This window comes from Sminthopsis crassicaudata, chromosome 6, assembly GCF_048593235.1.
Source record: "Sminthopsis crassicaudata isolate SCR6 chromosome 6, ASM4859323v1, whole genome shotgun sequence".
Taxonomy (NCBI): Eukaryota; Metazoa; Chordata; class Mammalia; order Dasyuromorphia; family Dasyuridae; genus Sminthopsis; species Sminthopsis crassicaudata.
This window is the reverse complement of record NC_133622.1, coordinates 66,923,423-66,948,347: the sequence shown is the minus strand read 5'-3', so window position 1 is coordinate 66,948,347 and position 24,925 is coordinate 66,923,423. Positions and strand designations below refer to the sequence as shown.

Below are 24,925 nucleotides of genomic sequence, written 5' to 3'. Positions count from 1 at the left end.
ATATAATACACACATCTATACAAATAAATTTAAGTCCTACCGTGCAAGGGTGTTTAGAATAAAAAACAAGATTATGAGGCAACTAGTATAGTGGATAAAACTGAATTTAGAACCACGAAGTCGAAGGGCTTCAAATCCCAGTGTAGACACTTAGTAACTGCACTTGGCAAATTTTAGAGACTTGTATAAATGGGCTCTAATTAACAGCAGTATCTGTTTAGCTCTTATCACTAATTAAAAAGGGGAAGTATCAGTATTTAAATTTATTTGCTGTTGTCCAAATCAGTTGTATCTGGTTCTTTCTTAAAGATACTAGAGTGGTTTGTCATTTCTTTCCTGAGCTTATTATAGATAAGACAAACTGGTAAGTGACTTGCCCAGAGTCTCACAGATAGGAAGCGCTGGATTTGAATTCATATACTCTATTCCCTGCGCCACCTAGCTGCCCCATTTAAATTTATGGAGAACTTCTAATCTAGGATGACTTCACAATTCATTGAGTTTTATTTTCACCTGAGCAAGAATAAATTTAAATATATAACTTAGTAAAACCTTAAAACTTAAATTAGAAATAGACAAAATTTATTTATTTTTATTCTAATTTCATTTAATAGTTTCCCCAGTTCCATTCAAAACAATTTTTAAATTTAAGATTTTTGAGTTCTAGTTTCTCTGCCTTATCCTCACCCACAATTAAAAAACCACATTTCCATAAGTCAAGTTGTGAAAGAAAACAGATCTCTCACTCTAATGAAAATAAAAACCCTCAAGAAAAATTAAGTTAAAAATAAAGAGATGGAGAGAGAAATAGAGAATGCTTCGATCCATATACAGACTTGATCAGTTCCTTCTCTGAGTATGGATAGGATTCCTCATCATAAGTCAGAGTGGATGTGGATAATTGTACTACTAAGGATAACAAAGTCTTTACAGCAGATCGTCCCAGAACATTGCTATTACTTTGTATATACTATACTTCACTTTGTTTATCATGGAAGACTTTCAAGGTTTGGTTTGTGTTTTTTTTTTTTGTAAGAAATAAACATAGTTTAAAAAACCCCCAGAGAAACCAAAGATGTTATGCTACTTTTCTCTAGCAATGTTATTCTTATGAATTCTAGTCCTATAATAACTGACATGTATATAACACTTAAACAAATGACTCTATATATCATCTAACTTTCATGAAATATGTGCTATTATTATCCTTGTTTTACAGATAAGTAAAGTGAAGTGTAGAGAAGTTGAATGACCTATCAAGAAGACAAAAGTCTCTGAACCAGAATTTGAATCCAAGTCTTTCTGAGCCTAAGTCCAATGCTTTATCCACTGTGCCATGCTCCCTCTTAGAACTAGATTCAGTCACCTCCCCAGAGGAATGCTATTTATCATTAGTTAGTAACTAGTTCCTGAGATTGGTTATTACAAGGTCCAAATAACATGTGTATGTGCACATGCACATGCAGGACACACATATAATATAATGTATATATAATGCTCAAAAGTCTTAGTACAATTTAAAATTTTAACAACTTTTCAACCAATGCTAAAAACCTTATAAATCCTAACATTTCAAAGGTTTATTATATAAAACTTTAATGTTTCCTATTAAAGTCCAATCACTGTCGTGCATTTGCCATTCTAGCTGATTTTTGAATATGCTAACAATTTTCATCAGTTGTTGCTCAGTGACTTAAAGAATTGCATTTCTAATCTGAACTTTTAGGTTAACCATAAACTCAGGTTTGGATGTATGAGGTTTTTAAAAAAATTTTTTATTAAAGCTTTTTATTTACAAAACATATGCATAGCTAATTTTTCAACACTGACCCTTGCAAAAGCTTTTGTTCCAAAATTTCCCCTCCTTCCCTCCATTCCCTGCCCTAGATGGCAGGTAGTCTAATACATTAAATATGTTAAAATATATGTTAAATCCAATATATGTATGCATATTTTGTATAGAACAGTTCTGACTTGATGCTATAGGAAAAAGTCTGTTAGAGATGGATCTGGTCAACAAGGTGGTGTTGGCTGAGGATCTCCTTACTGACCTACTGGTGTGACAAAGTGTCATCGGGAACTGTCCCACATGCAATGAATAATTACAGACCCCTGTCATGATATCCTATATTGTTAAATTTAAATGGAAAATATATAATACATTTAAACAATATTTTAAATTATTTGTGGTTGTAAATTTGTAGCATTTATACCTCTGGAGTTATTAAAGTTCTGGAACTATGCAGAGACTTTTGGAATTCTTCTTCCAAAGCTCAACTTGTATTTTTTAGAGAGCACAGATTTGGGGCATGGTATGATATTAATTCCTTACAATTTCATTAGAACATTAGATACTCTCCAGATGTAAGCATTATCATCTCTGATTTACAGATAAGGAAACTGAGTAATGACTTGCTCACAAGCATTTAGAACATTATTCCACTGATGCCTAGCCGAGTCACCTTAGCACATTCAAAGTTTGTTGATTAACGGCTATCTCTTCTCCTGCCAGAGGGCTTCTGGGAAAGTTTGGAGCCGAATTCACAATTTGATCTCTTAAAATGTTCCTTGAGACTTTTTCTAAAGTCTTTTCTAGGTAAATGTATGATTCTATAACTATATTGCTTAAAGATTCATCCTACTTATTGTAAAATAGCACATTTACTGCCCTTGGGCCACAGAAGCTTAAGTTCAGTCTAGGCTTTTTTCAGAGACAAAATTTCTTCAGGCAAGAAATGCTACAGCAGTAGCTCTCAAACTTGTTGGCCTTAGGACCCACCCCTTTATACATTTAAAAATTAATAAAGACCTCTCTCCCAATGACTTTAAAATGTAGGTTATATAATATCTATCAATATTTGCTGCATAGAAATGAAAATGGATTCACTTTTGATTTGTTAATTCATTAAAAGCAACAATACATTATATATTAACATAAATAAAACTTCATGAAAAATAACTCTCAGAAACAATAACAATAATGTGAGGAGTGGTGCTGTTTTACTTATTTTTTTGCAAAACCCATTTCTATCTGCTTCTGCATTCAATCTGTTGTGAATTTTTTTTTTTGGGGGGGGGGGGTTGACATACAGGAAGAAAATCCAAACTCATATAATGTTAGAAAAGGGAGGACTATTTGAATAAGTAAATAACATCTTAGTAATATGAAAATAGTTTTGATTTCACAGACTCCTCACCTCATCCCTTGTCCTCTTCCCTCCCCTCCCCCCCCACAAAAAAACCCAATAAAACAAAAAAGATTTTGTGGGCTCCTAGGGAATCTCCAGTCCATATTGTGAAAGGCACTGTATTAGAGGAGATTTTCCAAGGTTCCAGTTAGGGATGAGCTCATATTCCTCATATGGCTCATCCTGTGTTAGGAGAGATGACTTTAAATTCCTAAAAATGGTCCCATCAGAGCACAAGTTTTGGTGAGTTCAACCAAGGTAGAAATACTGAGAAAGAGACTAGGGAGCTTTCTATTTTGTTTCTGTTTTTTTGTTTGTTTGTTTTCTAAGTATGATCCTTGATAAGTTTGGAAGGGAGAAGGGTGTGGGAGAAAACTCATCAGGCTAGCTAAAAGAGATGGTGCTTTCAGATCTAACAATTCTGAGCCCTCTATAAAGTTATAAAAGGATGGTGATCTGCATTGTGAAAGGCTCACACCTAGAAAATTATGGACTCCCAAGTTGGGATTCAGAGTCAATAGCTAAAACAAAATTATTATATGGAATGGCTTTCTGAGGAGGGAGATACTGGGATAGACTGCCTCTCTCTCTCTGGGGTGTGTGTGTGTGTGTGAGAGAGAGAGACAGACAGACAGACACAGACAGACAGAAACCCCTTTTTTGGAAGGGAGTTTTGAAATGTATAAAATATTTAGGGATATACATATATACAACCTCCCCCGCACCCTTTATAGATTAAAAGTTCACAGACCTTAGGTTGAAAACCTTTGCTTCAGAATAAATTTTAATCAACAGACCAACCTAAACGTACTTTATTGGGAGAGGTCTAGAACCCTAAAAATTCCTATTTAGTAAAAGGAATGTTCCACATGACACTAACCACAAAGTTTGGAAAAATAGTATATAGCAAAAGATCTTCCCTTCAATAAAGTGTTCTTGGGCATGATGGGTCATGGTTCTATGGCACTAGGCTACAGGTATCCCCCACACCCACTTCCATCCCTTCAGTGAAAGAACACAAAGGTTTTATTCATAAAATGCCATGCTCTTTTGGCAGATGTTACTGATGGAATCTGAAACCAGGGGTGGATCAGACTGACTGTGGAGGTTACCAAAGCAAAGTCAAACACCTACCATGAATGCTCCCAAGAGGACAAGCCTATATATAATACATGTGCTAGCTTTGTCATCCCTTTGCTTTCACTGTGGAGTTGGAAGTAATGAAAAAAGAAAAATTGGATTGGAGGGAGAGAAATAATTTCTCCTATGATTTTCATTCAAAGAGTAAAAATTGTTATGTGTCTAAAATGTCATTCTTCTTGGCCTATTTGGCAAATCTGAATGTATATTACAGACATAGAGAAGGGGAATAAAGGGCCTGTGCCTCAGATTTTTTTTGAGAATTCAGAGTGGAGTCTGGAAGACCTGTACTCAGATTCTATCTTTAACAATAGCTAGCCCTGTGTTTGAGCAAGTCACTTTTAACCTCTGAGCCTAAGACTTCTCTCTGGATAAGATATTTAGAAAATGTATAGTTAATTAGGTAAGAAGTTTTTCTTATCTCAGAGATTTGAAATTATGGATGGGTTTTGCTCTAATGTCAACTCTTTGGTGGACTGATATGTGTATACACGTGTGTGATAAGACCCTATAACTCCAGATAAATTTTTATTGTTTTGGGCCGACACTAACTTTGAAAGCTTCTTATCTCATTTTTTTTTTCTGATTTGGGTGAAAGATTATTTTATTATTTTAATATGTAATTATGTATTTTACATCTTTTTTGACAAATCAAAATCAAATAAGATAGAAATCAGCAAGAATACGAACACAATATTTTAATTCATTATAGTCCCATTTCCATTATTCTTGGATCCCTTAACTTTGCTCTGTCCAAAGCCAAGTTCAGGTGTATGTGGATAAGTCTGAGTTCTGAGTTCTGAGGAGTTTGAGCCTGGCCGTCCACTAGCACAAGCATGAGAGCTTCAGGCTACAGGAGACCTGGATCCTGTGACCAGTGCCCATACTAACTGATGATGTCCCATGGTAAAAGTGACAAGTGTCACCAACCTAAAATGTAATTGTGTATTCTTGTGTTGTACATGTGAGTACATGTTTGTTGATATAAGCAGTAATTACTCCATGCTGAATAGGTTCCTGTTTCATTATTTTTTCTTATGACTCTTTTGATTTATACATGTGTATACTAATAGGTGATGTACATTCAATGTCTTCTGCTTTTAAATGAGACCTGCAGTCACTTGTAGTCAAAGCAGGGCAGGTGATGTTTTGCATTGTGCTATATCTATGGCATAAGATTGTGTTGCGTATCTACTGTACTTGGCAACCTAAAGTGATCACCTTGTGCACAGAATTAATTATCCTCATCCAAATGTATATTTTATGCTATACAGTTTTATTCCAGATTACAATCATATGACTGTTGGTTTTGCAAGGTATGGTGAAATTTCAACCCTGGGGGAGGAATGGAAATAGCTCCCATAAGCTTCTATTAACCAAAGAATAGCTCCCTGAGGGAGAGTGCTATCTCAGCTGTGTGAAGTTCTGTTGAGAAAGGATGGCATGGAACCGAGGACAAAGCTGTCCCTGGATGATAGGTAGTGGAGTGATATGGATGCTAATCTACCAAAGGGGATCTAGGAACCATCAAACAGGTAAGAAAAGAACTGAGACCAAAAAAGGGTCCTGATAACCAAAAGAGAATATCCAGGGGATAGAAGATGCTCAGTGCTGTCAAATGTTTCCAAAAAATGAACAATGAAGAGAGAGAAAAGACCATTGAATTTTGTAATGAAGGGATCATAACAGCATAGATTTTAGGACTGACCTCATTAAAGAAAGAAGTAGAATACCTGAGGTACTGGTAATTGGCAGCTATAAGGATCTTTATTGGCTGACAGATTTGGACTGAGTGAAGCTCAAAAGAGGTGATGCTAAATGGATAGTCTGGAAAAATGATTCTTATTCTCCCTTTTAGAAAATGGAGAGTTACAAGTTAAGGGTCCTACTCCAAAGGATAAAAGAATAAATAAAATCTGTTTCCAATTATGGCATGGCACAAAATGGGGGAGTGCCAGAACAGAGGAAGAAAAGTATAACAATAAAGACCAGGCAGCAGCAAGGAAAAGACTTTTTAACTGACTGGAAAAAAAACCAGGTTCCCCCTTAAGATGGCAGCTATCTTCACCGGGGGCAGATGAGACTGGATCTTTACTGGAAGATTGCAGTCTACTGTACATCTTATTTTCCCCTTTTCTTCCTTTCCTTTGCCCATTTAGGCAGAGCTTAAAATTCTAACCATATCCTATTTTACTAATCATCGCTGCTGGTGGTATTTTGCAAGCCAGATATTCTTCATATAAATTATTTCATTCCTATTGTCTACGGGCATGTTGTAACCTGAGATCAGAGAGTGCATGGAGAGACAGCCTTAAAGGGGTTTTGTAGTTTACTTATGTGAAAACCCAGCTATTCTAGTTGGAGTTAAAAAGAGTTGGGGTGAGGTGGAAGTGGGGGGGGGTTGTTGTATCAAGTCAGTTTAGTTTTGTGGATGATCTTATAAGTGTCCTAAACTTGGGGCTCCCTTAGACTTCCCCCTGAGGTAAGAGCCATTGGAACAAGGGCTTAGGTTGTGCAACTCTGCCCTTATTACCCAACCTCAGAGGAGGGGAATGTGAGCAGTGAACAGACCTCCCACAGTAACACCTAACAGTTCAATCAACATTTATTAAAACACCTACATTTCAGCTAACAAAAGAAAAACCAAAAATCTTTCAACAACTACTTAGTAAATACGTATTAAGCACTTTGATGAGATACTCTTTCTGCCTTCCCAGATTCCAGAAAGAGGATGTAATATGGATATATACAAAGAGAGCCTTCATGTTAAGAGTCTGGATGAGATGCAAATAAAAATGCTACAAATACAGATATTTTTCGAGGAAGCAGACTGAGTCTTCTATCAACTGGCTGAAAATGTAGTGGTTCCCAATCCTACTCATCACCAGCACAGAAGGTCAGATCTGCTTCCATTGCAAGCTGGGCCGCTGCCCACCTCAATAGTCTAGTAACTAGCTCCTCACTCCCAAGAAGTTCATCACATGGGTGTTGGCCCAATCAGCTTAGCCCTCGGCAGCTCAGAATTCCTGAACTTGAGAAGCAGAGCCTCCCCAGTAGCAGGATTTCAGGCAGGTTCCACTGCTATGCCTGCTGATTTTTTAAAGATCATTGCTCTGAGAAAGTTAAAACGAAAATCAACCAAGAAATAAATAAAAAAATATCTATTATCTGGGCACTTGATTCTGTCAGGGTAAGGTTGACAGGGGGATATTTTAACTGGGGATATTTGACTGATGCATAAATGAAACTACCAGAAAACAATTAAGAAATGGTCAATTACCAGTCTCAGTAGCTTTGGATAGAGTACTCCATATTTTTTGATATATTTCCTCAAATACAACGTAGAGAGCTTACTTATAAGTAGTATTTGTATAGATTAGCCTACATGTATTTCCTGTAGGAAAACTTGCTTTTCCTATAAAAAGCCTGCTTTGAGATGGATGCTAGAGGCATTATTCCCATTTTAGAGAGGGGCAACTAAGATTCAGAGGAATCATGTAATTTGTCCTGAGTCAGGCAGCTAGAAGCAGCATTTGAATCCACATCTCTCCTAAAGCTCTACCATACTACCTATATAAGTACTAATTGCCTATTTTCTAGTCTTTCTCCAAGACAGAGACATATCCCTACCTCCCAACACAGGGAGTCTCTACAAATTACACAACACATATAGTATAGTACCATAGGAGTCCTACCTCTTCCATGGAGCCTTCCTTCCCCAAACACAGTGCGCTCTTCCTTCTGTGAACAGGAACTTACTGCTGGTGACATTTCTCTGGCAATGTTCCAGGGAGCCATGACAGGTTCTTAAGCAGGGAAGTGACACACGATCTGAGTTGGAAGAGACCCTTAGAGGTCACCCAGCTCCACCTCCCACCCAATGAAACAAATCCCCTCCTACACACAGGCCATGACAGATGGTGATCCAGTTTCTGCTTCAACACTCAGACAGACCAGCTGCTGCCTGACAGGCTGCCCTGGCAGCAAGGCCCCCATTTCCATTTGGGATGATAGCGGGGACGTCCTTCCCTCCCAAGGACCCAAAATGTGCCTCCCTGCAATTCATAAAAGGGAAGAGAAGGAAAACAGAAATTGTCCCGTAGAAGGCAAATAGATAAATAATTAAATCTCAGTTCTACTTAAAGACACAAAAAATATACACACTATAGACACACACACACACACCACACACACACACACCCTACACACACACCAGAAGTTACAGACAGCGCAGAGGGCTAACAAAAGCTAACACCAGTTTCTGCAAAAGGATTTAGACTTCCCTAACGGTCTTACCATGTGAGGCAGGCATTATTTTTACCTTATATGTTAAGAAGCAGACATGGCAGGGCTGTAGTCAGGAGGACCTTGAGCTTATATTGCACATCTCCTGACTCCTGAAAATGCCCAAAAGATGATGATCTTTCTTCAGGAATCATCTTGTCTAATACTACCCACTTTTTGGGAGAGCAAGATTTTCTCCTTTCCTTAGCAAACCCACAGCTTTTCTCCCTTTTCTAACTCCCAGCCTAGTTTATCCTGACTCCACGGGTAGTGTCTCTCTGCAAATATTCTTAACTCTTCTGGATCTTTCTTCACATACCCCTTTTTCTATGGGTTGCCTTTCCTCATTGGAATGTAAACTCTTACAGGGCAGGGACCATCTTTCTGCTTGTATTTGCATCCCAAAACTTATTAGAGTAGTGCATGGGATACTTTAAGTGCTCAATAAATGCCTGTTGTCTGCCTCAAACTCCGTGGCCCCTTTCTCCTCCTCACAACATAATTAAATTTCAAAGAAAACCAAAGGTTAACCAAAATAAAGATATAAAAATTTTCCCCATCCAGATTCACAGATGCCAATTAGGGATGCCTGTGGTGGTAGTGAAGTATCCAAAGTGACCAAACTCTTTAGAAGTCCTCAAATCCATCAATGATTTTTCAGCCAAGCCTCCCTCCCCAAGTTCTCCATGACCAAATTTGGGGTTTACTTGGCAAAGATACTGAAGTGGTTTGCCATTTCCTTTTCCAGTGGACTCATTTTGTCAGGCGTTAAATGACATGGGTAGGACGTGTCTGAGGAAGGATTTGAACTCAAGCCTTCCTGATTCCAGACTTCGTGCTCTCTCCACTGCTTCTTCCTCAATTCCGTACCAGGTCTGATTGTTTTCTTTTTTCCAAATGTACTTTGAAGTCAAACTCTTTTTCAAATCATGTAATGTACAACTCTGTAAAACACAAATCAGTTTTGGACTCCAAATAAGGAAGCGTATTGCTGGAGCCAGATGCTTCATCTGTACACTGTCTTATTCCCAATAAAAGGAATATGAGAGCATGGGCAGCATGCTGGGTCTGGAATGAAAAAGGCTTGGGTTCGAATTCTTGCTTGGCAGCCTATATTAGAAGGGTTTTTTGTTTTTGTTTTTTGTTGTTGTTGTTCTTGTTTCTATGGGGGAGGGGAGAAAATTTTTGAACAATTAAGAGAATGCAATAGCTTAATTTAATTAAGTCAGACAGACACAAGCAGAAAAATGAATCTCCAAATTTGACTCTTCTGTTTCTTCCAAGAATTTCAGCTCAGAGTGAGAAAGGGGTGATGGGGGCGGGGTGGGGCACTGCAGTTTCACTGAGCACTTCAAGTTTGCTAGAAAATCTTGGTACTTGCAATTAAAAAAAAACAACAACAAAAAAAAAACCACACCCTAAACTTGCCCCAACCAGTCAGCTCTCCTTTAAAAAGCTCTTCAGGACTCAGACAAACGCTAATCTATTTTTTAATCCTGCTCCAGCGGCACTGAGTGTCTGCCCTAATCATCTGTTTACAGAATATTTTCTTTGCTGATAAGCACAGCAGGTTGGGGAGATTGTGAATAATCTTTCCCAGCTGTTATTCCGGGCTCAGTCCCCGGCTTTGCACATGTGCCAATTAAAAGCTGAACAATGCACAAAGGCCAGGCTTGCCGGGCTGCACACCTGTCAGGGGCTGCCTGAGGACTCGAGAAAATTCGGGGGTGGGGGGAGGTGGAGAAGGAGAGAAGAAAGATTAAACTGCAATAACGCTCCGGCAAGAACAGGGACAGGAAAGCTCTCGGAAACAGCCAAGGCCAATGCTGCCCTCTGCTGGGCGTTTCTCGGTCTAGCTCTGACAACGATCACGGAAACGATCTGAGACTGGAAAGGACGCAGCACCCGGGATCATCCCTCCCATTCCACTCCGGCAGCTCTAAGTGGTTGGGAGGCTTTTTTACGTCACACCTCAATCTAGCTCTCTCCTCAAGTGTCAAGGAAGCCCCCGGGGGAGGGCTGCACAGTAGCGGACCCTTCCAGGGTTTTTAAACCCTCTTCCGGGAAAAAAAATTGGAAAACAGGCCACCTTTCTCAGAAAGGGATTTGGGCCCAGAATTTGCTGCTTCAGGCCCCAACAGGGCTTTAGGAGACAAGTCAAAATGTCTTTACATGTAGAAAAATATGCACAAGGGGAAAGGAAAATTTTATTTTCAAATAATCCCTTCTAAGCACTCTCTTACCCCCCAAAACTAGTTGGAAGCCGAGGGGTGGAGGAACAGGAGACTGGCTGCTTTCGTCCATACATACACCTAGCATCTCCCCCCAGGCAGAAAGACTCCTCCTTCCTAAGTTCAGATATGGTTTCGGACACTTACTGACTAGGCAAGTCGTTTCATCCCGTTTGCCTCAGTTTCCTGAACTGGTAAATGAGCCGGAGCAGGAAATGGCAAACCATTCCAGAATCTTTGCCAAGAAAACTCCAAATGAGACCACAAAGAGTGGGACATGACTGAACAACACAATCTACGCTCACAACATGGAGTACATACAGGAGGAAGTGGTAGTGTCCAAAACAGCGGACCTGATGACCTCTGACATTATAGTGGTATGAGGTCAGTTCAGTCAGCTTTAAAAAAAAGTAAAAGACAGTCGCTATTCTTGAGAAATTCAGTCTAATAGGGAGAAAACATACAAATATGTACAAACAAGCTGCTTCAGGAGAAACTGGAAGCAAGAGAAAAAAGGCATTAAATTAAGAGGGACTGGACAAATCATTGAGTCTGTTTTCTTTCATCTATAAAATTATAGAGATTGCATGAAATAGCCCCGGATCTCCCTTCTCAGTTCTGCATCTACGCTGGGGATCCTCTGGGTGGCTTTGATGACTGGTCCCCTCACTTCCAATATTTGGGCCAGGGAAGATGGTAACTACTGAATATTTGGAAAACTACATGTTGGGGCAGAGAAGATGAATTAGCTCCATTTACTGGAGCCATTTGAATGAGGGAATCTGTGTGAGCTTGAGGAGTTTTAAAATGAGACTTTATTAGTTTTTCCTGGAAAACGATTCTCCAAAAGAGTGATTATATAATATTATTTGGTGTCTAACAAGAAAAGGAGAAATCCCAAGCACAAGACATAAGTGTCCAGATGAAATTTACTGTGGGCTGTAAGGAGAGGGGGAGGGGGCGCTTTGGCATTCCAAATGTGCATCCATGTAGGAGTAGTAATGTGTCAACACCCTCCTTTATAGGGCTTCTAGGATGCTGGCTGGTGGGAAGCAAATTTCTGTACCCAGATTTATACTTGGAATCTTTATGCAAAATAGTTGAGGGAAGATAAAAATACAGAATTAGAATGTTCCCTAATTCTGTCAAGGTTGGGCCAGAGTAGATATTTATTAAGTTTAAATGGAGACTTTCTCAGGTTTATGAGCAAAGTAAAAGAAAATGTAAACCCACTAAACAAAGCTAACACCAGGATTAGTAACCTTTTTAATGTCATGCACCCCTTTTTTGGAAGTCTGGAGATCATATTTAAGGATCATGTTTTTAAATACATAAATAAAATACACAGGATTATAAAAAATTATACTTAAATACAGTTATCCAAATGCATTTATAAAACCAAATCCTTGCTGCTGAAGATAGTAACCAATCACTGTGGGCATTAGTCCAAGTGATGTCATGGGTAAGATCCCTATCCCTGATTTTTAGAGACTAGTCTTCCCAGGGAGTTTTGCCCCCAATTGCCTGGCCCGATCCAAGAATACAACTTTGAGTTGTTCTTACAAGTGAAGATGAAAGATCATTAGACATCTTTCCCTTGGGATACTACATATAGGTGTAACTCAGACTCTACAAGGGAGGAGAAAAAAGTAAAAGATAGTCGCTATTCTTGAGAAATTCGGTCTAATGGGGAGATACATAAAGATATTACTGATACATAAAGATCATAACAAAGGGAGAAAGGTCTTAATTATATTCTAATTACCTATGAATGTATATCTATATAGATTCTCTTGCAAGCAATATCAATTCATTTAGTTTTCCTAGAAGAGAGAGAGCCCTTCCAATTACTAGAAGCAAATATATCCTTACATACATAGTAAATAAAACCTAGCCAAACACTATGAAATAAATCAATGCAGCCATAGTTTAGTAGGTTCTATAGCAGAAGGTGAGGGCAAATAGAAAAGAGAATCCTGTATTTTTCATCTTGTAGGGGACAGATATCAGAATTATGAAGCCATTTTTTTCTATATCAGAATATGACACAACAAAAGTGGGAGGGTGGCGACTTTGTTTTAAATTATTAGCCTCAAGCCATCCTGTCCAAAATAAAGACATTAACAAACAAAAAATTAATCACCCAGGGGTCAATCTTCATTGTAAAGGTTATGTTTTTGCATTCAGCTAGGCTAGCCCTAGGATAGTGGACATAGACTATTTATGGGTCCACATTCAAAACATGTCCAATTTGCTAGGTTTTCCAGAGCTGTGATATGACATGATTCCTTTCATGTACCACAGGAAACATTGGGACTTTTGGGATTTAGAGAAAGGTTGAAATCTGTACCCATGGAAATAGTCCCCATATATGGATAATGGGAGTGATAAGGTTGTGCACATAGGCTAGGCTCCTTTTTTTCTAAGGCTCTCTCCCATCCAGTCTCATTACTTTAAAAGTGGTATTAAAACCATCTTTATTAGCCCAGAGGACTGATACATGTGTGTGTGTGTGTGTGTGTGTGTGTGTGTGTGTGTGTGTGTAAATCTGACATTGTAGGTAATATTCTATACTTGTGGACTTCCACAAGCAATAGGGGGATGTTTTTTCTTATTATTCTTTGCAACTGTGTTCTTTGTAATTTTGCAAGATTCATTTTCTTTTGATAACTATCTTTTTGTTAACTGTCAGATTTTGTACAAGTATTCTTGTTTTGTTTTAATCCCAAACATGAAGCATCAGACTAGCCTGAATGAATCAGACTTGGTTGACAGCATCATAGCAATGAATCACAAACCATCTCTGGAAAGAGTATGTCATTTAAGTGGAAAAGACTTTTCCCCCCTCTTTCCTTCCAGGAAAACTTATTAAACCACCATTAGCTATAACGACATATGATTATTCTTCAATCAGCTTTCAGAAGGGGGAAAAAGCCTTCTCTCTTATATTACACAAAGTTATTGTAGCATGTTAGGGAAAAGATAAAAACTTAAGTTTAATATTCTAATTTCTTTGTCTCAGAATCTAAGTCAAATAGGGGAAAAAATCCACATAAACAGTACACCCCACATTAGGTCAAGATGTCAAGACCAACCCTTTTTCCAAGAAAAATATTCCAGCCTCTTTTTTCCAAGAAAAATATTTTATTTTTTTCACAATTAGAACTAGGAAAGAACTGGATATTTTTCAAATATACAATGTGTGTGTTTAGAAGATAAAGGGAGAAAAATGGCTTCTTGTACAGTCCAAAAAGTTTTGATAGGCTCTTTCTGTGCTGAGAAATAAATGTTCCTATTTGGTTTTGGTAAGGCTGTATTTTCTCATGTCACTTTTAAAGCTGTCCTAATATAGTAGTATTTCATGAGTAATTGATAAAATGGCAAATTCCATATTTCATGACACAACATTTTATAAAGTTAACATGTAAAGTCATCACTGAAATGCTATCAGATATAGATTTTGGAGTTGTCCTATCTTGTGCATGCTTAAGATTCCTCCCTCAATATCCCAGGGCTTTGGAGACAGAGACACTCAAGTTCCTATCATACATCAAAATGAGCAGTTGTATTATTTCAAATATGCTACTGACATTGCATGAGCAAACCTATCTATCTATCTAATGGAAATGAAATTGGGTCAGATACTAACCTAATATTTACATTTACTAGGTCTTAAGATGGAATGGGGGAGGGGAAAGGTGCTTCTATATCTTGCTCACTGTTTACAATCTTATTAGACATGCATCAGATTGTGAAGCCTAAAACTCAGTATTTGGGGAAAAAAAAAGTGCTGAATCAGAACTGAGTGGATATAAGTATATATGGCTCAAATGATTTTCTTCAGGTTAGATCTGTCTCATATTAAATCTTGTAAAGAAGGAATAGAAAGTTTCTTCATTTACTGTGATTAGGATACTTAAAATTCTGCCATTGCAACAAACTTGCTCATTTTATGTGGGCCAATTAAAATGGAGACTAGATGAGGTCATGACTCCACAACCTGTCTGAAAAGTAAAAAGATAGGGCCTGTGATCTACCTATCTCTTTCCATCCATACTTATAGCCAATGTTATGCTTCCTTCTTTTGATATGGACCAAAGTCTCAGATTACGAGATGGTGACACAAGCCATTCAGCAGAATGAGAGGTCGAATGAAAGGCAGACAAGCCAGCCAACTTGACAGGTCTAAAAATATTAGGGCCCATGAGGCAATGAGACAATTAAAGCAGACCCTTTGGGAAAACAGCTGGATGAGAATGTTGAAGACTTTATCTAAATAAAGTTGATTCGTTTCTTCAGTCTGGTAGGTAGTACGAATTAAACCTCACTACCATCCTACCATCTTCCCTTCCAAAAATGAAATCTTATCATCAACCATCAAATCTTAGCTCATCTAATTGTACCCAATCAGGTTTTGTTTTTTTTTTTCCCCCTGAGGTAATTGAGGTTAAGTGACTTGCCCAGATTTACACAGCCAGGAGGAAGTGTTAATTGTCTGAAACCAGACTTGAACTCAGATTCTCCTGACTTCAGGGCTGGTGCTCTATCCACTGCACCACCTAACTGCCCAATCAGATATTTTCTTGAGTGAGATAATATTTAGGTGGTTGCAATGGAAAGCAAACTGAAGTTAGAATTAGGAATTTTAATAACCTGGGAGAAATCTTTGTAGATAATTTGTCAAATAAAAATAAGATAGTCAAGTTATATAGGAAACCAACAAATATATCAGAACGAGAGCCATTCCCCCAAAGTACAAGAACAGGTAGTTTTAAAATCCATATGAAAAAATGCTCCAAATAACTAACAACATAAGGAATACAAATGAACAAAAAGCACATCATTATACTGGAAAGCATGATAAAGGAGGAAAATAACCACGGATGGAGGAATTATGGGGGCACAGGCACAGTAATGCATTATTAGGAAAACTATGAACTGACCCAACCATTGAGGAAAAATAATTTGGAACTATGTACCAAAAAGACACTAACCTGTGTATGCCCTTTGACCCAGGAACAATATCACTTCATGCTTATATATTCCAAAGGGATCAAAGATAGAATTATACTGCAACATGTTTTGTAGTGTCAAAGCACTGAGAAAAAATGTGGTTGACTCTTGATTGGGAAATGGCTGAACAAGTTAGAGCATATGAAAAGTAATGGAGTGCCACGGCACTAGGAAAAAATAAATAACAAAAAGGCAAGGTTCGGAGAGATCTGGGGAAAACTATGATAGAATGAAGCAAACAAAAGTAGAACAACATACAACCTCTACAAAAACATAAAGGAAAACAATTATATAAAAAACTTTTAAATTCTAATATAATAATCATTTGTGACTCTAAGGAGACTGAGGAAGCATGTATTCTAATTCTCAGAAAAGAGGTAAAGGAAGAATGAGATAGACAGGGCAAGACATTACCAACAACATTACCAAATGTGAATTTGTTTTATTTGACTATACTTATTTATTAAAAAACTATTATTTTGGGGGAAAAATAAAGAATGGAATAAATAGGTGATAACAATGATAGAAAAAATAAAGAAAAGCAAAACAAAACATTTAAAAGAATGTTTTTAAGAAAAAACTTTTAAAGAAAAAAAAAACAAAAACATGCTGTATATAGAGTCATAGTTTCATCCATAATCCTCTTGTTCTGTTCTTTGCAGGTTGAAATGCTGATGTTTGTTGATATTTGGGAAGTTCAGAACAAAATGATTTTTTAAAAGAAAAATAATATGCAATTAAGATTGTGGAAGATGAATGACTGTGCCTATTATACAGTCATACTAAACATACTAAATTATTAGCACCACTTAAAAACCTGTTAATCTCTATAAGAATATTCTAGAGCTCCTAATTGCTGGGTTGGATCAACCAATATTCAAACAAAGTTATTCCCCTCTTCTCCTGATCACTGACCTTTCCCCCATCTATAGTAAGGGAGGAAAAAAAAAAAAGTTTAATTAGGTAGTGCCAATTCTAGAGTTTCAAAAAAGAGGAGGGTGCCATCTTTAACTCAGGAAAGTCTTAGCAAATTAATAGTGCACCAAAGGGAGAAAAAGTGGGAACAGGACATTCTAGAAAAGGGAATACTAGCAAGTTTTGTGGGGGGGGGGGGGGAAGCATATTTCTTTTTTCCTTCCTTCTCATTCCATTTTCTGTCTTCTGGATTCTGGAGAGCATCTTAGAAGGCCTCTAGCTTTTCCGAAAACTGATAGGATGGTGTCCTAGGAAGAATGGCAATACTTTGTCCAAGAGTCAGGAAACTGGAGTTCAAAATTAGGCCGTGACAATCTTAGCCATCCCCCCCTTGAAAAACTAAGAGAACTTACCTCTCTTCTTTCCTTAGGGGGGAAGGGGAATGGGGGAACGTAGGTGCGGAATGTCACATGGTCCATCAGGTGTGCTTGCTGAGCCAGTTTTACTTAACTACTTTTCTTGGCTACAAGGAGAGCTCACTGAGTGGGGCTGAGGGAGGGGGAGAGGTTATATTTGGGAATGATTGTGATGTAAAAACAAAAGGCATCACTACAACCTGCAAAAACCTTTATTTCCTCAGCTGTAAGTTAAGGATAATAATACCTGTCTTACCACCCTCACAGGGCTGTTTGTTGCAAGAGAAGGGTTTTGTCATAGGTAAAGCACTATATAAATGTAAGCTATTGGGAGGGAAAAGGTCCCCTCTTCCCCACTTGTGTCATGAAAAGTTTAACTACAACTATATTTATGCATCCTAAGAATTAAGAATCTTTATAATGTATATTAATGGAGCCCCCAGAGTCACCTATAACAGTGATACAGGCTGAGAGGCTTAAAACTCACTAGAGTATTGTTCCAAAAGCAGCAATTTCTCATTGGCCGATTAAATTCAAATAAATTTTTGATGTCCAAATATAACACAAGATTACTTCTAAAAACACTGAGTTATTCATTCTTAACATGTTACAAGTCACCTCTAACTTTTTTATAAGAAAGTCCAGCTTTTCCTATACAAACTCCCACTTCATCATTTGGTTATAATTAGGGCAGTTATAGAGGAAAGGATTGCTATCAGTTGGACAGGTGGAGGAAAGGAAGAGCTCAAATTAATTTCAAAACAGTTTTAAAGCATTGATTCTATTTACCTCCCAATGATCATCTAAAAAATAGTAAAGGCAACCCTGAACATCCTAAGTTTGGAATTATTTTGAGCAAATTATGTAATATTTTAAGACACTAAAAGAAGTGAGAAAATTTGGAAAAACAAAACAACCTGACATTTGCTTGGGAAAATCTACTTAAAATCTCATTTAGCTTACAAAGCTATAAAATCTTGGCCCCATCTTGTTTAGTTAAGGAAGCCCCAAACATCCTATCTATGCTAATACTTCACTCACACTCTTTTTGTTGTTTTTCAGTGGTGTCTGATTTACAATCCATGGGGTTTTTTTTGGGCAGAAACACTGCAGTGGTTTGTCCTTTGCTCATCCAGCTCATTTTACAGATAAGTAAAGTGAGGTAACCAAGGTTAAGTGACTTGCATAGGGTTAAGTGATCACTCAACTAAGTATCTGAGTGCAGATTTTAAACTCATGTTTTCTTGACTTCAAATTCAGAGCTGTCTCTGCTAAGCCTCCTAACTAGCTGCCTCCTCACATTTCTATAAATTACTTCTAAAAAGTTATTAATGCTTAAAATTTGGAACACGAGTAGATGACCATCAACTGGGAAATGGCTGAATTAAGTTGTTGTATGTAAAAATAATGGAATAATATTTTTCTATAAAAAATTATGAACAAGCTGATGTTAGAAAGGCCTGGAAAGATTTACATGAACTGATGCTGAGCAAAACAAGCAGAACCAGGAATACATTGTACACAGTAACAGTAAGAATGTGAGATAATCAACTATGAAAGACTTGGTTCTTCTCAGAGGTTCAGTGATCTGAAGCATTCCTAATAAACTTTGGATAGAAAATGCCATCAGCCTCCAGAAAGAGAACTATGGAGATTTAATATAAATGAACACATGCTATGTCCATTTCTTTTTTCTGTTTTTTTTTTTCTCTCCCATGGTTTTTCTCTTTTGTCTTCCATTTTTCTCCCCCAACATGATTCATTAAAAATATATATATATTAAAAATAAATACATCAAAAAAAAGTTATTGATGTTTTTTGGCGTACATCATTGATACTTCCCATTGACTAATGAACCCCACTGGGAATCTGCCCTTATAATAAACAAGTAGAGTCACACAAAAAATTAATTATTAATATCAGTCACATAGGAAAATGTAGGTTTTATTGCATAACTCTAATATCTTCTTCCTAAGAAGTGGGAATTAGGCTTTGTTTATCATTCTTTTCAAGTCACTTATGGTCACTGCATTAAATAGGGTTTTGAAATCTTTAAATGCTGTTCTTTCTCTTTATTCTAGAGTTTTATAAACTCTGAATTCATGTTCACCATTTTTTATAGTAAAATGATTCTTTTTATATTCTGACATGATTTGTTCAGCCATTCACTGATGGATTGTTTTTGGGTCTTCACTAAAAAAAAAAAAAAAAAAAAAAAAAAAAAAAAAAAGTATTGTCATCAATATTTTTATATAGACCTCCCTTGAAGTATGTACATAGTAGTGGTGATATATTTGGGTCAAAGAGTATACAACTTTCTGTCTGTAATTCCAAATTATTTTCAAGACTGTTTGGACTAATTCATAGCTCTGCTAAGAAAATCTACTTTCTTACAACAGTTTTCAGTAGGTAGTTCAAATATTATTATGCCTATTTCACAGATGAAAGAATTGTTTTTAAGTTTCCAAGACAATGTTGGCCACATAGCTAGTTAAGTGTTAGTCAAAGACTATTTATGAAACACTAGGGACCCTGCACTAGAGTAAGAACACTCTGATGCAAAGAGAGGCTCAAACAATGACATTTTAACAGATAAGGCAAGACATAAATACCTAGGTATGTTCAGACATCTGAGAAGTTAGATGGCATAGTGGATGCCCATTGAACTTGAAATCAGAAAGATTCATTTTCATGAGTTTAAATTTTAGTTCAGACACTTAGTAAACCCTGATCAAATCACTTAACTCTGTCCCAGTTTCCTCATCTGTAAAATGAGCTAGGAGGAAATGGCAAACCTATTCAGTATATTTTTCAAGAAAACCCTAAATGGGATCATGGACAGTTGGACAACTGAGCAATAACAAATATTCAGACATCTACAGAGGAGAAGGAAGGTAATCTGAGGGGAAGAGCCTAGTATTTCTTAACTGAAGAGGGAGGCAAAGCCAGGATTTCCATCTCTGTCTTCTCTCCCCCTCCCCCTCCCCTATGCTGCAATAGACATTAAAAGAACTAATAGTTATTTATCAACAAAGCAATTAAATGATAATGCTATAAGTGATGCATGTTAAAAGCTGTTTAGTTTTTCATTACAAAGTAATTTAGATTAAGACCTAGATCACTAATTTCTTTTGTATAAAGAACTTACAGATGAAGAAAGGCTCCCTACTATCACCATTTTAGATTGTCTAAAGTATCAGTTAAATGACTTGGCCAGGTCACAAAGCTAGTTTGAATCTTCCTGCAGCCATAGCCAGTTGTCTATCTGCTAAGCACACAGCCTCTTGCAAAGTCATTAAACCATGAATCACATTTGGTTCTTCTCTCCAAATGTGATTCATAAAGAAATGGCTATTAAAAATAAATAAATTTGCTAAAGACAAAAATAAATGAGGTATGCACACTTTAATAGCCCTTTGGACACAGTTCTAAATTGTTTTCCAGAATGGATGGATCAGTTCACAATTCCACCAATAATGTATTAGTGTCCAAGTCTTTCCTCATCCCTTCCAGCATTTATCATTATTTTTTCCTATCATCTTAGCCAATTTGAGAGCTGTGAAGTGGTACCTCAGAATTGTCTTAATTTGCATTTCTCTGATGAAGTGATTTAAAGTATTTTTCATATGACTAAAAATGGCTTTGATTTCTTCATTTGAATCTTTTGTTTTTAAAGAGGACCAATGACACCATGGGGTAATGTTTTGATTTGTCAGTGAATTTGGATTCACTAACAGTAAGAGTGAGGCAGTATTATAATAAACAAGAGAAATTGGGCAGACATTAACCCATTTACAAACTGGTGATATCAACAGTGGATCATATTGATAGTCAGGATGCTGTGGCAATGAGGTAGGGTGGTTGGTTAGAGGGATAATGGTTTGAAAAATTTATTTTGATAGATGCGATTCACCAAAAGAGAAAGATTAACTCAGTACTTCTATATATATTTTACTACTGTAATAATCAAACTAATATTTAAAATAAACATATTAATATTAAAATATAAATTTAATATAAATATCTAATATAAACTAATATTTATTTTATTAACAAGTTTTTCCCCTGAGGCAATTAGGGTAACAACAGGCTTTTAATAAATACCTACTATAGGGACAGCTAAATGGCATAGTGTATGTAGCACCATCCCTGAAGTCAGGAGGACCTGAGTTCAAATCTGCCCTCAGACACTTAACCCCAACTGCCTCAGCAAATAATAATAATAATAATAATAATAATAATAATAATAATAATAATAATAATAATAAATACCTACTATGGTAATCCTTGGGGATACAAAGAAATGAAAAAACAGTCTCCACACTCAATGAGTAATGTAAGGTGCCCTCCCCATCCCCTTAATACCAGTCTCACCATTTTTCAAATTCCTCAGTTCAGTTTCTCTAGGATGCCTCATTTGTGAGAAGAATGTAAATCTGGGATCTTAAAGGCTATGATAATAAAATCAAAGTCCAATTGGCTTAGAAAGGCTTTAAGTCCTCCTGGCACCAGTTCCAATAAGCTCTTCACCAAAAAATAGACTACTGGCAATTATCTGGCCATGGCAACTAATAAAACCACTAGAGACATTTCAATCAGCTTTAGTAAAAGTAATATGACTGGATGGATGGAGCAATCTTCAAGGATTACACTATATCATTTCTAAGAGGCAATTTGTCATATAGGATAAAGCAATGGATTTGGGAGTCAGAAAGGTCTGGTTTAATCCCTACTTCAGATTCAAGGCTTTGGAGCATGGAACATGTCACCTGAACTCTATAACTATAAAATGGGGGTGAGATTAAAGCACTTACTTCATCAAAATGATCTGTGAGAGTTAAAAATGCCATAGAGTGTGACATTTTTTTGAAAAAAGTCCCAAATTAAGCTTCCTTTCTATATCTTCCATTCCTTTCTAAGTAGTCCCACCAACATGTCATCAAGACAAAAAATGAGAAAATGAATGACAAATAATGATAATGAGGAACGAAGAAAGAATAAAAAATTAACTTAGATGTCGGGCACATTTCAGGAAGTCTAGATGGTTCTCAGATGCTTTTTGAAATCTCACATGATTTTGGAATTATAGGGTTTAGAAATGGAGAGGCTCTTGGGTCATTATTTAGGTCATCAGGTCAAAATTCTTCATTATCTAAGTGACTTATGTGAAGTAACATGCCCAAGACCTCATAGAAAGGAAGAAGTAGGACCAGGACACGATTTATCCAGAATGTTTGCTTGTATTTTCCCATATCAGTTTAAGGAAATGAACATTGTAGTGGTTGGGTTTGAAAAATATTTGTGTTGCATACATTTATAGACCATTTTAATCTCTCCCTCTCCTCTCTCCTGCCCCTCTCCCTTTTTTTTCCCCATACCTACACTCCTGTGTACATGTTCTTTCCCCCCAGTAAGCTACAAAGAGCTTCTGAGGGATTATTGTTTTTGTATTTCCAGAAGCCAAACATAGTATCTGGCACCACAGGAAGCACTTAATAATTGGTGAATGAATGGATAGCACCTATATTCCAGAAGCAATCAAATCGTAAGTGAAGATTTCTTCACACTTTATAAAATAAAACTCTCTATCTGTCCTACCCATACATTAATTGCCCTTGTCTGATAAAGAGAAAAAACTGGATCATTACTTCCCAGGGCCTTTCCCAAATCCAGCTTCTGAATCCTTCCCAAGTGGTTCCATTGAGGGGCCTATCCAACCATAGTTCTTGACTCAGTTTGAAATTCAATTCAATGGCACTTCATATTGAAGGAGATTCGGACTCTAAATTCCATCCCTCTTTTTCATATCTTAATAATACTTCCCTGTTTGTTCAACCTAAATTTGCAATGAGGATCTATAAATTTTTTTGAAAACTGAACAGGATTTCTCTTTGACTATTCAACTCTGCTGATTTTGAACACAACAGGCTTCAGCTAAGTTGAATAACTGTTCCAGACCTTTCTTGTCTCCCAGTCCCTACCTTCGAAATTCATCTGTCTTTCAATACATTCTGACTTAAATGAGGTCAGATCACATCTGTCCAACTTTGGACAAGATTCCCCAGTAGATATCTTCCTCTTGGGAGAAATGATTATTTGTCCCTCATGTTAATAATAAATTATTGGATTAAGACCAAGATTTTTTTCCAGAAATCTGTAATTCAGTCTTTGAAGGACATTGCTAATAATGGCATTGAATTAACTTTCAATCTTGGACTCATCCGGGTGGGGAAAAACCACTGTTGTGCTCTACAGAGTAAGAGGGTGAGGAGGAGGGAAGAATAAATTCCTTGATTCTAAGGCTGGGCAATTTAGAAATAAATGACATAATCAAAGTTATACTCTGCTCTTCTCCCTATATCAGAATAGGTCCACCTCTCATAGTAATATTCATTCTCTCTCTGTATTAAGAAACCCCTTACCACCCCCTTTCTTCTAAAGACATCCCCTATTCTTTTCTTTTTAATATCACAAAACTCAACACATGATTAATGTGGTATGAACAATTTTTGAGGGCTGAGATCATATCTTTATGCCCAAAGAAGCACCCTCCCCCCAATCAATCAGTTTCCCAATGTTTACTCCGTATATTGTACTAGACTTCAAGGAATACTGCAAAGTGTCTGATACATGTACATGCTTAATAATTGCTGATTGACTTGCCACAAAAATAAATTGGAAAGACATTCAGTGCTCTTGGATAGGCTGAGCAAATATAATAAAGATGACAATACTCCCCAAACTAATCTATTTATTTAGTGCTATACCAATCAGACTCCCAAGAAACTATTTTAATGACCTAGAAAAAATAACAAAATTCATATGGAAGAATAAAAGGTCAAGAATTGCAAGGGAACTAATGAAAAAAAAGTCAGATGAAGGTGGTCTAGGTGTACCTGATCTAAAGCTACATTATATAGCAGCAGTCATCAAAAGTATTGGCTAAGAAATAGACCAGTCGATCAGTGGAATAGATTAGGTACAAAGGACAAAAAAGGGTACATCTATAGCAATCTAGTGTTTGACAAACCCAAAGATACCAACATTTGGGATAAGAATTCATTATTTGAAAAAAACTGTTGGGAAAACTGGAAATTAGTATGGCAGAAATTAGATATGGATCCACACTTAACACCATATACCAAGATAAGATCAAAATGGGTCCATGATTTAAACATAAAGAATGAGACCATAAATAGATTAGAGGAACTGAGGATAGTCTACCTCTCAGACCTGTAGTGGAGGAAGGAATTTATGACCTGAGGAGAACTAGAGATCATTATCGATCACAAAATAGAAGATTTTGATTACATCAAACTAAAAAGTTTCTGTACAAACAATACTAATGCAAACAAGATTAGAAGGGAAGTAACAAATTGGGAAAATATTTTTACAGTTAAAGGTTCTGATAAAGATCTTATTTCCAAAATATATAGAGAACTGACCCTAATTTATAAGAAATCAAACCATTCTCCAATTGATAAATGGTCAAAGGGGAAGCTGGCATGCGGGGATATCCCCACCCTAGCTAATCCTAGAGGGTCCAAGAAGCCCAGCCTCCAGTGGGAGAGCTGCTCCAGACAAGCCAGGGTTTTTCACAATAGCTCTTCCCCTTGCCCCCACCCCAGCTGTCCTGGTCTTAGCTGGTCAGGCCTCAGGAGGTTAGGGTATGGCTTCTCATCCTAGGGTCTTTGCCCACACGCATGTATGCACATGCACGCTGGCGCCCCTGGAGACC

At 37.0% G+C, this 24,925-nt stretch overlaps 1 protein-coding gene across 5 annotated transcripts in view; it reads right to left on the bottom strand.

The window, feature by feature from the left end:
- NOCT (nocturnin) overlaps nucleotides 1-24,925 on the bottom strand; it is a 37,790-nt gene that overhangs the window by 4,726 nt on the left and 8,139 nt on the right. The window contains exons 1-2 of one of the 5 annotated variants that reach the window (XM_074273717.1): nucleotides 17,185-17,685; nucleotides 8,024-8,159 (exon numbers count right to left, since the gene is read on the bottom strand). The exons of 1 other annotated variant lie outside the window; for it this stretch is intronic. In XM_074273717.1, coding sequence (XP_074129818.1) covers nucleotides 8,024-8,126 — 103 coding nt within the window. In that variant the 5' untranslated portion in view covers nucleotides 8,127-8,159; nucleotides 17,185-17,685. Of the gene's footprint in view, nucleotides 1-8,023; nucleotides 8,160-8,233; nucleotides 9,654-17,184; nucleotides 17,686-24,925 lie in introns of those variants that run through there. 3 more of the 5 variants (XM_074273719.1, XM_074273715.1, XM_074273718.1) reach the window with 3 other exon arrangements.